This window comes from Pan paniscus, chromosome 13 (assembly GCF_029289425.2).
Source record: "Pan paniscus chromosome 13, NHGRI_mPanPan1-v2.0_pri, whole genome shotgun sequence".
NCBI classification, from domain to species: domain Eukaryota; kingdom Metazoa; phylum Chordata; class Mammalia; order Primates; family Hominidae; genus Pan; species Pan paniscus.
This window is the reverse complement of record NC_073262.2, coordinates 78,845,971-78,859,354: the sequence shown is the minus strand read 5'-3', so window position 1 is coordinate 78,859,354 and position 13,384 is coordinate 78,845,971. Positions and strand designations below refer to the sequence as shown.

Sequence of the window (13,384 nt, the reverse complement as noted above, 5' to 3'; positions counted from 1 at the left end):
TGTCAACTTTCAAGTTTTGTGCTTGTACCTCTTCCAAAGTATTCATTTGAAAATATTTGATTTTTGAAATCAGAAAGGCACTGTCTGTGCTCTCTCTCCGCCAGATACTCAGTCTGGGTTACAGAAGTAGAAATTTGTGACTACTAGCCTTTCCCAGCCTCCTTTGTAACTCTTGACTTTGGAAATGGGAATTCAGCCACTGAGAACTTTTTGATGTGCAGCTGCCTTTCTCAGGGAACACTAACCAAGAAACAAAGTCTTCAGGTCACCTTTCCTCTTCCTTTTGTGAGGACAGGAGACAAAAGAACAAGATCTCCCTGAAGTGTCTCCTTGGCTTTACAACATTCCACAGTAGGCACCTAACACTTGAGTTAATGTGCAGACTACACACCTACCATAAAATTAGGGTACTCAAGATAAGGAAAGTATTTCCATAGTTACTTGGACATTTGGCAGAGTAGTTTTCTCTCTTAAACTACTAATTGTCCATAACTTGCTGGGTGGGTACACAACCTGTAGGAAGTATTATTTTTAAAAGTTATCGGCTGGGCGTGGTGGCTCACGTTTGTAATTCCAGCACTTTGTGAGGCCGAGGTGGGTGGATCACCTGAGGTCAGGAGTTCGAGTCCAGCCTGGCCAACATGGTGAAACCCCGTCTCTACTAAAAAAAATACAAAAAATTAGCTGGGCATGGTGGCTCATGCCTGTAATCCCAGCTACTGGGGATGCTGAGGCAGGAGAATCACTTGAACCTGGGAGGCAGAGGTTGTGGTGAGCCAGAATTGTGCCACTGCACTCCAGCCTGGGCAACAGAGCAAGACTCCGTGTCAAAAAAAAAAAAGTTATCAACATAAACAAATTCTCATAGCAGAATCAAGAAAATTCAAATACAGGAAACTGAATCAACTTTAAAGAAAGAGAATCATTATTAAAGAGTGTAAGAAAAGCACAGAGCAGCAGATTCTATAATTTTTATTACAAAAAAAACCCTTTACATGCTATGACATTAAATGTCACTTATAAGGTCATTGCAAGCAAATCTTTTTAAAAAATATACATACTGTATATATTTACATTCAAGTTTGAATAATATTTGTCAAGATATAGTTCAGATTCTACTCTTTACCCATTCTGTGGATTTGTTCATCTAGTAACTAAACAGCGATTGTATCATCACTCAGGCACATAGAGAGGTAGAAACCGCTTTTTTAAAGAAAAAAAAAACTGGAGTGCAAATGTGAAGATCACTGAAGCAGCTTAGCTACATCAAGGAGACCCTAACTAGCTTTGGTCATCTCAAAAAGCTGAATATATGTAGCCTTGTCCTTTAAATTAAAACCAGAAAAACTTTGGGCAGGTGCTCTTCTGAGCACATCAGAGTGCTGACAGAACTCAGCAACTAATGGTCTGCCACTCTGCAACGCGAATTGCACATGACTAAGTGAGGCAAAGATAGCAGCGGAGCTGGGCTGGCAGCTGGGCTGGCAGCTGGGCACCTTTTCCCTGATAAGACACAAATCATAACCAAACAAGTGGCTTACAAGACAGTCAATTAATATCTGGACATATAGTCTGGAACTCGGAAGCCAACTAAAGTACTTCATTTCCCAAGTGAAATCCCTATTCATTTTTGTTCTCCCACCTCCATCCCAAACTGAGCTCCTAAGTCTAGATAGGGGTGGGGGTCGCCTGGGACTTCTGCAGGCCACAGTTTTTCGGCCCCAAGTACCGGCCTCACGAAGGCTCTTGGGACTGAGAAGGGCTGCCGGGGTTCTTGATAAACTTAGTGGGGGTTGTTCCAGAGAGGGGAAGTTGGAGGGGAGCCACAGGAATGGCCGTGGCCAGAAGCCCTTCTCGTTCCCTTTTCTTCTGTTTCATCCTGCGGTTCTGGAACCAGATTTTGACTTGCGTGTCATTCAGGTGCAAGCAGTTGGCTATCTCGATGCGCCGGGCTCGAGTTAAGTACTTATTGAAATGAAACTCTTTTTCCAGTTCTGTCAGTTGCTTGGTGCTGAAATTCGTGCGGATCGCGCTGGAGGGGCTAGCGGCCCCATACTCGGCGAGTTTGCCTGCAACGCAAAGACAGGGCGTCAGCCAGGCCTGAGGCCGGGGACAGAACGTGGGTGAGCAGTGGAGCTAGTTAGAATCAAAGTCCCAGCGCAGCCCTCCTGGGTCCCTAGGAACAGAATTTGTGCCAGGAGAAGTTCCACGGAGAGCTCCTTCCTGAAATTTTCTCAATGCCTGGCACATTTTCCGAATCTGTACTCGAGGCAGACTCCATGGAATTCGCCCGGGAACGCGTCTCCTCCACAAAACCCAAACCGCTGTCTGGAAAGGCAGCGACACCACGCTCCCAGGGCATTTCCGCGGGGGAGGCTCCGTCCCCAACCCCAGGTGGCCCTATCCAAGGCCCGCGGACTTACCTTTCTTAGAGGCATTCCTCTTCACTTTCATCCACTCGAACGTGCTGAAGGCGGCAGGGAGGCCGGAGGCGGGAGAGACGGACTTGGGGTAGGTGCCTGGGGCCGGGGATGCGGTCTGGAAAGCACCAGGGTGGCCGTCGGCTGACGCTTTGAGACAAGCCGGAAAGGGGCCGGGTTCGCCGAAGGCCGCGTAATCCACCTGGCCGCTGAGGAGGAAAGAGCCGCCGCCCGAGAAGACGGCCGAGGTGGCGTAGTGGACGTGAGACCCGCCGTCGTCGGCCGCCCGCCCCAGCACGCCCGGGAAGTCGTACGCCGGCCCGGACCCCAGGAAGCCGTAGTCCGCGCCCCCAGCTGCCGCGGCAGGTGCGGCACCAGGTTCGTAGGCCCCCTCCAGGGTGCACTGCGCGTACTGGGGCGCGGCCGGAGGCGGTACGGGCGGCCGCGCGGGGGCGGCCGGGGGCGAAGGCGAGGGTCGGGCGGCGGCCAGGGGCAGACAGCTGACGAAGGCGCCGTCGCCGTTGCCCAGAGGGAAGGCGGGCTGCAGAGCCACGGGCCGGGCGTCGGAGCGGCAGAACTTGGGTGCCAAGCTGAGCACGTCGCCGCCGACCCCGCCGCTGCTGCTGCACGACACGTACTCCAGGTAGGAGCTCATGGTTCCGGCCCCACCTTTCTGAGGGCGCAGGCCGGGGCCGGAGTACGGAGCCGGGCAGAGGCTGAGCAGGACTGCCGCCGTCTGCGCCGCTCCGCCAGCCCTCTCTACCCGAGCTGCCCTCTCCAACCCATGGCGAGTGAGCCGGAGGTAAATAGTGGCCTAATATACCGGCGGGGGCGGCCACGTGGCGCTGGCCGGCCAATGGGCGGCCTCTCCGCACGGCCCGGGTCGCGACTGGCGAGCCGCTCCTCGCGCCTGCCCCGCAGCCAAGTTAGCCAAAGCAGCCCAGGGCCGCCGCCCAGCGCCCCCGAGCCCCGAGGAGAGCCGTCGCGACCGGGGGCTGCCTGGGCAAGGGCGGGGCGAGAGGGCAGAACGCCTGCTCTCGGACAGGTATTGGGCGAGGTGGGGGGAGAAAGGCAGGACTGGACGCTTGGGTGAGGGCCAGTGGATGCAGCGGGGCAAGCCGCTTCTGCTCTGGATCGTGGGGGGGCTAGTCCCTCGAGGGCGGAGTGTGGGCGTCGCGGCATGGAAAAGGTTAAATGGGAGCGTGACGCGCGGCCGGTGGAGACTGCTCTTCGCCCACCTCCAGGACAGATAAAGTTATTCCTCTTCCCCTCTTCTGAGTCCTCTGCGCTTTCGGTTTGCTTGGCGCTGATGTTATCCCTCTTCTAAACCTAGAGCAGATGTTTGGTTTTTTCCTCTCTTCCCCCTTTCCTAGGACTCATGGAACTACATTTTATGCTGTGAGTGCTGTGTGCCTAGGGCGGGACAAAATTTTCACTTTTTGACTAGGCTTCCTTTTAACGTGACTTTGCAGCTTTCTTCTATCCCTCGCAATTTGTGGCGGCGTGATGAGGGCCAGTGTTGTAGTGCCAGATTTTGATAAAGTTTCTGCCTTGTGGGGTGGTTTAGCAGATTTTCCCCTCCGGCTGGGTTGTTGGAATAAAGAATCCAGAGTGGTGGTGGAACGCTCCTTATGCTCCTTTCTGGGAGACTGGCACAGGCACCGGTGCGGCGCTTGCTTTCACTGAGGAGCTTGTCTGGAGGGCGCAAGGGCTTACCGGGGACGGGTGAGATCTCAGAGGTTTAGATGGACTTGTACCTCGAAGCAATTAGAGCTTCTGCTCCATCAGATAAGTGCTGCATCGTCTCTTGTGAGTGAAATCTGAGGGCTCACAATGTTAATGGGCTCACGTCTTTCCCTTGATAATATGGTTTTGTTTACTGAGTGTAGAGAGACGGGAAATAAAAGTGCAATTGGCACAGGAAATGAAGAGTAGAAAGGTTACAAAGACCAGCTTTACATTGACAAACTTTCCAACTTCCTTTAGTATTTCTTTTAATGTTCCCTTTTGGGGGGACTGTAGGAAAATTACAAATTAGATAAATAGAGGTTATTTACACACAGTAGTTATGAAAGAGGGTGGTTTCCTAAAACCCTGTGTGAATAAAGACTCTAAAGAGTCTACTCAGAGCTTATATCAAGTGCCCTTGAAAAGTTAATCTATTACAGCCTCTAAGTTATGGTAACCGAGGTTTTATCATTGTTTTACTGATTGACTTGTCATAAAAGAGCGATTGAGCTGTTGTTGCCTAAAATTCCACTCTGAGGAAGTCTTTAGAATAGGCGCCATCACAGCCCAGGGAGCCAGTTCCTTCCAGGGATGTGGACTTGTGAATAAACAAAGCCCTACCAAAATGTGGACTACTGATGGACCTGAAGTTGCTGCAGGATGGGGGAGGGATGTCCCCAGGTTGAGGGGAGCCAGTAGAGGGTGGATGCCTAGGAATCAGCACAAAGTTAAAGAGGTCTGTGGTTCCTGCACTGCTGGAGTTCTTGAGTTTGATTGGAAATGGAATACCTGTGCTGAAAATAGCCCTTCAATCTTGATTTTGCTATTTCAGTTTTGTGCTATAGCCAGTCAGATGACAAAGGTCGTAAATAATTTTTATTTATTTATTTATTTATTTTTAAGTGCAGTGGCGCGATCTCGGCTCACTGCAAGCTCAGCCTCCCCGATTCACGCCATTCTTCTGCCTCGGCCTCCCGAGTAGCTGGTACTACAGGCGCCCACCACTATGCCCGGCTACTTTTTTGTATTTTTGGTAGAGACGGGGTTTCACCGTGTTAGCCAGGATGGTTTCGATCTCCTGACCTCGTGATCCGCCCGCCTCGGCCTCCCAAAGTGCTGGGATTACAGGCGTGAGCCACCGCGCCCGGCCCTAAATAATTTTTAAGAAGAGAAAAATAAAAGTTCTTCCCTAGCACCCCAGTTAGGAAATGTTAGAGCTCTTCAGAGCTAGCTCAGCCTTAAAATGTAGACACGTTTCTTCACTGCTCTCCTGTGCCATTTATGCAAAAGTAACAGCAAATAAGATGCTGCTGAATTCACAATGCCCCCTCCTCCACCTCTGGCTAGATTTTAATAGCCAGTTTTTATCTGCAAGATGTCCCAGCTCTCACAGTGTTCCCTCAAATGATACTTATCCTATCACAACTCCAAAGCCTAGAGGCCCCATGGGTCAAGAAGGAAGGATGGCTTTGTAAACCTCTTTGGGGAAGACATCCAGCCGGCTGCAACCCAGGCTTTAGGGCAGAAGAGTCAGCCTGACTGTCCGGCAAGTCTGACCAAAACCCCTCAAATTAAGGGCCTTTTCTCTAAGGCTTCAGAAAAATCAGGCTGCCTAGGTGTCCTGGCAGCTTTCATGGCAACAAAGACTAAGTTTTTCCTCCTGGGCATTTGGGGCAAAGGCTGGGTCCTTCATGATATAATTAGGCCTTGACTTTAATGCACCCATGAGCTATCCACACTAGCTCCATCAAGTAAAATTTTGGAGATTTAGTCTTTCTGAGGGAAGAAAGTGCCCTAAAAAAGAATGAAGTTTTTAAAAATACTGTTTTGTTTTGTTTTGTTTTGTTTTCACAACTGTGGGTGAGAGCGAGGGAGAGGTGTTCAATATTTGTTCAGACCCAATAGCATTTCTTTGATAATCGCATACAGAAAACTACATTCTGGCTGGGCACGGTTGCTCACACCTGTAATCCCAGCACATTGGGAGGCTGAGGTGGGTGGATCACGAGGTCAGGAGATCAAGACCAGCCCGGCTAACACGGTGAAACCCCATCTCTACTAAAAAAAATAAAAATAAAAATAAATTAGTGGCACACGCCTGTAGTCACAGCTACTTGGGAGGCTGAGGCAGGAGAATCGCTTGAACCCAGGAGGTGGAGGTTGCAGTGAGCCGAGATCATGCCACTGCACTCCAGCCTGGGTGACAGAGCGAGACTCCGTCTCAAAGAAAAAGAAAGCTACATTCTGTTCACCCTTCTCTCCACTCCCTTAATCTCCAAATCCTTGGCATAACCCACACCTTGGGGCTCAGAGTTAGCATCTCCATTCTTGGACTGGTTCTTGACTTGCTCAGGTTGGAAGTCACGACTCTGGTCATCTCATACTCAAATTCAACAGATGTTTGCCAAGGATTTACTATGTAATGACATTTTGTTAGGAGAAAGTTAGGCTAGGGAAAAGACAGTCTTAAACCAAAGGAGCTAGAGATTTATTTCTGACACAGGTTTTAGCTATACTATAATTCTACTCTAGAGGAATCTTAATGTATAATTATCTAAGGAGAAATTGGAAGATATTATTGGGGAAATATAGAAAGATGTGAATATAGCATATTTTGAGTAACATTAAAGTTTGTCTCTTAGATGTTCACAAAGTATGGGAGAAATGTCTTACTAATTTTATTACTTGTCAAGTCATGAATTCCCCAGGGTCACTTGCTCTGCTGGGTCCTGGTGCTGAGTTCTCCACGGGAGGTGACAGCAGAGGGGCCCAATTGCCAGCTTGTGTTTGATGTAGGAATGCTTTGAAATCTCTCCCATCCTGCTCACCACAGCAGCCACCCCCTACCCACTCCCTATCCCTTTCATGACTACCTTTCTCTTCCTTTCTAATAACTAGCCTCTTTTCTGCAGACAGAAGTGATAAAGGGTGGCAGTCTGGTTTTCTGTGTGTTTATTTTATTTTATTTTATTTTATTTTTGAGATGGAGTCTCGGTTTGTCACCCAGGCCGGAATGCAGTGGCACGATATTGGCTCACTGCAACCTCCACTTCCCGGGTTCAAGCGATTCTCATGCCTCGGCCTCCCAAGTAGCTGGGACTACAGGCACATGCCACCACACCCAGCTAATTTTTATATTCTTAGTAGAGACAGGGTTTTGCCATGTTGGCCAGGCTGGTCTCGAACTCCTGACCTCAAGTGATCCACCTACCTCACCCTCCCAAAGTGCAGGGATTGCTTCTGTGTGTTTTAAGTTGTTTTCAAGAAGCTCCGGGTAAGCCCTCTAGACAAGTCCCACTGTGTTACCGCTTGGAGGCACTTGAGCACATTGAAACGCTTGGCTTCCTAACCCCAAGTCACAGAAAATCTTGTTTGTTGGGGTAAAAAAGGGTGGGTGTCTTTTTTTTCTTAATCCACATTAAGAGAAAGTTAAGATTAAGATGCAGTTCTCTGTAGCATCCCTCAGTCATCCTAGGATGGAGGTAGGGATGCAAAGGAGTCCTAAGGACAAGAATTCTAAACCTGTTGGAAATCTGACAATATGACATTCCCTGAGGAAAACCATTTAAAGTGCTATGCCTTTCCCTGAGAATTTTGTGAATGAAAGGCTCACTGGTCAAGCCAGTGATTGACACATGGAGGCATTCAAAAGTGTTTGTTGGACGTAAGCAGAGTGGACAGAATGGTGTGTCTTTACCGTGACTAATATTGGCTGAAGGATATCTTTAGATTGTTGCCTCCCAAAACCACATCAGGTGGGTAGAAATCACCATAGAATCTTGTTTAAAAGTTCAGGTTTCTTGAGTCACCCCCAGAGATTTTTACTTAATAGTCTGACTCAGGAATTTTTTTTTAATTTTTGATTTTTTCATAGACACGAGGTCTTGCCATGTTGGCCAGGCTGGTCTTGAACTCTTGGGCTCAAGTGATTCACCCACCTCAGCCTCCCAAAGTGATAGGATTGCAGGTATGAGCCACTGTGCCTGGCCTAGGAATCCTTTTTTTTTTTTTTTTAACAAGACTTTTGGGTGATCCTAAAGCAAGATTGTTTGGGACCACACTTTGAATAATTCTGCTGTAGGAGTTGGGGTGGGAGGGGGCAGTGTGGGAAGAAAGGAGATGTTCCTATGGGAGGGACCATGAATGATGAGAGGTCATGGCTAGCTGGCACATGAGTATACCTAAAAAGTGTCCAGAGGTTTGTTGGGTTGCAGAGAGGTCAATGTCAAGGTAAAACTTAAGTCTACTTCGGCTGAAGTTCTAGAGCATATCCTTAAGAAGTGGTCAGTTGGAAGTTTCCCAAGTTTTGCTGACCAATTGGTGCTTTGCAGAGACTGGGCTCACTTCTGCTTCTTGCCACTTCCCTACCTTGGCTTTGATGATGCCAGTGGGGTGGGAAGAGAAAGAGATTTGTCTCTCCCAGTCTCTTCAGAGAAAATTTAGAGTGGTTCTGAGGCAATGGGAAGAAGGAAGGAGTAAGAATGGGCATCTGAAGAGAGAGGACTCAGCCTTTTTTTTCTTCCATCTCTCAAATTGGAATATGCCTTTGAGCCCCAGGGATCCAGAGGGGGCCAAATGTCCCTTAGCCTAAGCAGTAACTCTTTCTCTGGCTAAAGGCTGACTTTTCACAGCCTAAGATGTCAAAGCTAGAAAACACCTTCCAGATAAGCTACATCAAACCCCTAATTTTAGAGAGGAAGTCACTTTACTCAGAGGTTAAAAGGCAAAGCCATCCTGCAAAAAATGGAACCACCTTGGGTCTCATGACTTTCCACAGTCCATTGCCTTTTCACAGTCTGCAAAGAGGAAGAAATATAGTAGCTACTCCTTGGCATTGTGGCAGGCCTCGATCCCAAGCAAGCACAGCAGTGTTCAAGAAGGCACACTCATTTCCGGGAGGCCACACAGTCAGTGGTTCTGACTGAGAGGCCTGCTGCTCTGCCAGACTTCTGTAGCCTCATCTTGAGTCCTCCTAGAAGAGAGGGTAGAGACAGACCTGTGACACCAGCACCAAGCAACAGTGAAGAATCCCCTCATTATCGTTGAGGTTGATCAGCATCAGGGCCCTGGGGGAACAAAACAAGAGGTATCCCAAGATTAATTTTGCTGGATAGAGCAAGTACAAATAAGGACACATATGAACACACACAGGCACACCCAGGTCACTTGTACTAAACATTTTTTTGTTGTTGTTCCTTTATCATTTTACTCAGGGTGAGTAATGGCATTGTTTTGTTTTGTAACTTTTAAGTTCAGGGATACATGTGCAGGTTTGTTAAATAGATAAACGTGTATCATGAGGGTTTGTTGTACAGATTATTTCATCACCCAGGTATTAAGCCTAGTACCCATTAGTTATTTTTCCTGATCTTCTCCCTCCCCGCACCCTCTGCTCTGTTCCTTTTTTTTTTTTTTTTTTAATTTTTTTATGAGACAGAATCTTGCTCTGTTGCCCAGGCTGGAGGGCAGTGGTGTGATCTTGGCTCACTGCAACCCCCACCCCCTGGGTTCAAGTGATTCTCCTGCCTCAGCTTCTGTGTAGCTGGGACTACAGACTTGTACCACCATGCCCAGCTGATTTTTGTATTTTTAGTAGAGATGGGGTTTTACCATGTTGGCCAGGCTGGTCTCGAACTCCTGACCTCAGGTGACCCACCTGCCTCAGCCTCCCAAAGTGCTGGGGTTATAGGTGAGAGCCACTGTGCCCAACTTCTTTTATTTTTTCAAAAGAGTAATAAATTTAAATGTGCTTGCTTCAAGATTCAAAGGGTACAAAGGGGTATACAGTGAAAAGTCTTCCTCCCACTCTTGTTCCCAGCTACCTAGTTCCCCTTCACATAAGCAACCAACTTGTATATCTTTACAGAGACACTTTTTACTAGCATAATTTATATATATGTGTGTGTGTGTGTACTCCACAGGTTTTTACACAAATGGTAGCATGCTAGGCAGACTTTTTCGCACCATGCTTTTCCCCCTATTGTATCTTTCAGACCATTCCATATATATCCACACATAACTTCCTGGATTTGTTGTTGTTGTTTGAGACAGGGTCTGACTGTGTCGCTGAGGCTGGAGTGCAGTGGTGCAATCATGGCTCCCTGCAGCCTCAACCTTCTCGGGGCTCAGGTGATCCTCCCACCTCACCCTTCTGAGTAGCTGAGATTACAGGCATGCACAAGCACATCCAGCTAATTTTTGTATTTTTTGTAGAGATAAGGTTTCATCTCTACAAAACCAGGCTGGTCTCGAACTCCTGGGCTTGAGTGATCTGCCAGCCTTGGCTTCCCGAAGTGCTGGGATTACAGATATGAGCCACGGCGTCTGAAGCCCTGGTTTACTTTTATAACTTCATACTGTTCTACTGTATACACCTGCCACAATTCATTTAGCCATTCTCTATTGGTGGGCATATAGCTTGTTTTCAACCTTTTGCTATTACAAACACATGGTCAAGCTTTTACCTATTAGAAAAATTTGTAGAAGTGAAATGATTTAGTCAAAAGGTATGTGCACTGTCAGTTTTAATACATTTCTCCACAGAAATAAATTAATTTATACCTCTGTCAGCAATATATGAGAGTTCCTGTCTCCTCACACCTTTGCCAAGTCAATGGGATGTTGAAGTTTTTATGTTGGCCAATCTGATAAGTGAAAAATAATACCTTTTATTTACTCTTATAACATCTCCCAAAATATCTCTCTTCCTTATCTTGAGCCTTTCATAATTCTGTATTACAAATGATAATACTAACACAGAAAAGATAACCAACTTGCTGTAATCACACCCAGTGTAAATGGCCAAAGTCAGATGTTCAGCACTCTTCTCTATACTACACCATTCCACACAGGGCTCAAGGAGGTTCAAAAGAGAGTAGGTGGCTTCAAGCATTCCCTGAAAGACACATGATATTTAAAAACAACAACAACAAAAAAAGCATTGAAGCTTTCTGACATCTGCTAAAAGACCTCTTTAGTGGTTTGATACCAAGAACACATTTCTGCATGAATCCTCCAGCAAGTACCGCTCTTGAAGGAGAGGGCTCTGAATAGCAATTTGATCTGACCTAGTCCTAAACATTAGCTTGGATTCGATATCTAGGAAGCAGTAGGATGTTGTTGTTTTTAATTTCTCTAAGACATTTCTCACTGGACACCCAGGATCTAAGTATTCATCAGCATGGTGTGAGTGCGGGTGTGTTTTTCCTAGGTTTTAGCTTTATATAGAACACTCACTTGGACCTGGTGAAGATACCAATACCTAACACGCATTCCCATACAACTCTAATGATAAGCCTATGAGGTAGATATCTTTATTGACTCTTTCACTGATGAAACTGAAGTCCAGAAAGATTAAGTGGGTTGCTTAGGGCCACACAGTGTATCAGTAGCAAAGCAGAAAATACAATGTAGACTGCAACCGAACTCATTAGATTCCTTGCAAAGCCTTCTCTTCTCCCTCCTCTATTCATTTTAGTGAATGACGTGACTCAGTCCCTCAAATCTAGAGATTAACATCCACAACTCCTCTTTTACTCATCCAATTGATCACCAAGTCCTGTGAATTCTACCTCTAAATGTCTTTTCTCTTCACTCTTGTTACATTAGTTCCTCTCTCTGCTGTGTTGTTGCGGTCGCCTCCTATTTTGTTCTTCTTGCCTCCTGTCTCTCCTTTCTCTAATCAGACACAGCATCCCTGAGTTAGCTTCAAAATACATAACTTCACATCCCAGCTTAAAACCTGCAGTGGCTCCCCAGTCTCTAGAGAGTAGGTCCAGACTCCTTCACGTGAACCCTGTGCAACCTCTCTTTTCAGCCAGGATAACCACACTTCAAAGTACTCTCCTTGTTCCAAGCCCAGACTTTGCTTTTTCCTCCCTCTTTGCTTTTGCATGAGTTGTCCTCTCTACCTGGTATGGCCTTCCTTTCTTGGCCTGAAAAACGCTTATGTTTCAGGAACCTGAATTCACCTCCTCTGAAACTATTTTTTTTGACATTATAGTACTACTAGTGGCTCCTTTTTTATTAGAGGAACATTTTGACCACACCTCTGTTATAGCACCTGTCATATCGTTTTAAGATTATTTCTCTTCCCCACTAGATTGAAGAGCATACACCATCAGTGACTTGTCTTTGTATCCCAGAGCCCAGCACAGTGTGTATAGGAGCTGTTCACTAGAAATTGGTGAAAGGCAAGGAGGAGGAACAGACTGAACCAAGGACAGCAGGACCAGTAGTTTCATTGCTCAGTGAGTTCAGGACACTGTGTGAGGCTTAATGCTTCAGCTTGTATCTATCTGAAGCAAGATGGTAGAACATTTTTCCAAAGCAAGTTAATTTTCCACCCAAAAGGATGAAGGGAGAGAAGGCTGAAGGAAGAGGGGGCAAAGCTGAGGCTTTCTTTCCTTCAGGGACTATTTTCTGTGGCCTGAGGCAACACATTTACTAACTTCAGAAACATCTCAGCTGAAGTCCCGCAGCAAAAAAGGGTAAAAGGGGAACTAGGCTGGAACTTTGTTAGGATTTACAAAGAGAACAGCATGACCACTCCAGAAGGGTTATAAAAATGCTTCACCACTAACTCCACCAAACCCTCCTGCTGTAAACAGCTCTAATGCTAGTGACTACCCTCAGACACTTACTGTCTATCCCTTTAGGGTGTTCTTAAAATACACCGGAAAGAACGGAGGTAAAAATACTGGAGTGTTTCCTCCACACTGGAAAGAGGTGAGTCATATCATTGTGATTGGTGTTTTAAGTGTATTTTTATTGTTATTTTAAATGGCATTCAAGTTTAGCTTCAAGTTCAACAGCAGTCTTAGCCTACTTCCTCCCACACAAATACTCCTGCCAGTAAATAGGCACTCTTAAATAAAACAGTGCCTGCAAGAACCTTCTGACCCATTGAAATTAGTCTTGCCCTGTCTTCAGAGGTGTATTCGTCACTCTCTGGGTGTAGAGCGGTATTTAAGGGTGACACTCGGGCACGCAGGAGGTCTGGCAGGGGGCGGGGAATGCAAGGTCACTGTGGCTCAGGGGCGGGTGTGGGTGCAGGCGCGTTGGGAGGACCCTGGGCGCCCTGGGAAGTCCGAGGGCAGGCGGCAGGGCTGGCGGGCAGCAGTGCTGGCTCCCGACGTGAGGTGGTGACGGCGGGCCCTGCGCCCAGGCCCTGTGCTGCCGACCGCTGTCCTGGCTGCGCAGCTCCCCAGCAGGCGCCGGGCTCAGGTCGCGCCTTC

The 13,384-nt window shown here is 47.3% G+C and overlaps 1 protein-coding gene across 1 annotated transcript; it reads right to left on the bottom strand.

The window, feature by feature from the left end:
- Positions 1-957: 957 nt before the first annotated feature.
- Positions 958-3,209, bottom strand: HOXD1 (homeobox D1). The gene is made up of 2 exons (XM_034954564.3): positions 2,424-3,209; positions 958-2,069 (listed from the first exon to the last, which is right to left on the bottom strand). Exons 1-2 carry the CDS (start codon positions 3,073-3,075, stop codon positions 1,735-1,737), a joined length of 987 nt encoding a protein of 328 aa, XP_034810455.1. The 5' UTR covers positions 3,076-3,209; the 3' UTR covers positions 958-1,734.
- Positions 3,210-13,384: the final 10,175 nt, after the last annotated feature.

What these genes read in the sequence shown, in the direction of transcription:
- HOXD1 (XM_034954564.3), bottom strand. Translation starts at nt 3,075, where the DNA reads ATGAGCTCCTACCTGGAGTACGTGTCGTGCAGCAGCAGCGGCGGGGTC. An exon ending in GAGGAATGCCTCTAAGAAAG is followed by an intron (nt 2,070 to 2,423) that starts GTAAGTCCGCGG and finishes TTTGCGTTGCAG; the next exon opens with GCAAACTCGCCGAGTATGGG.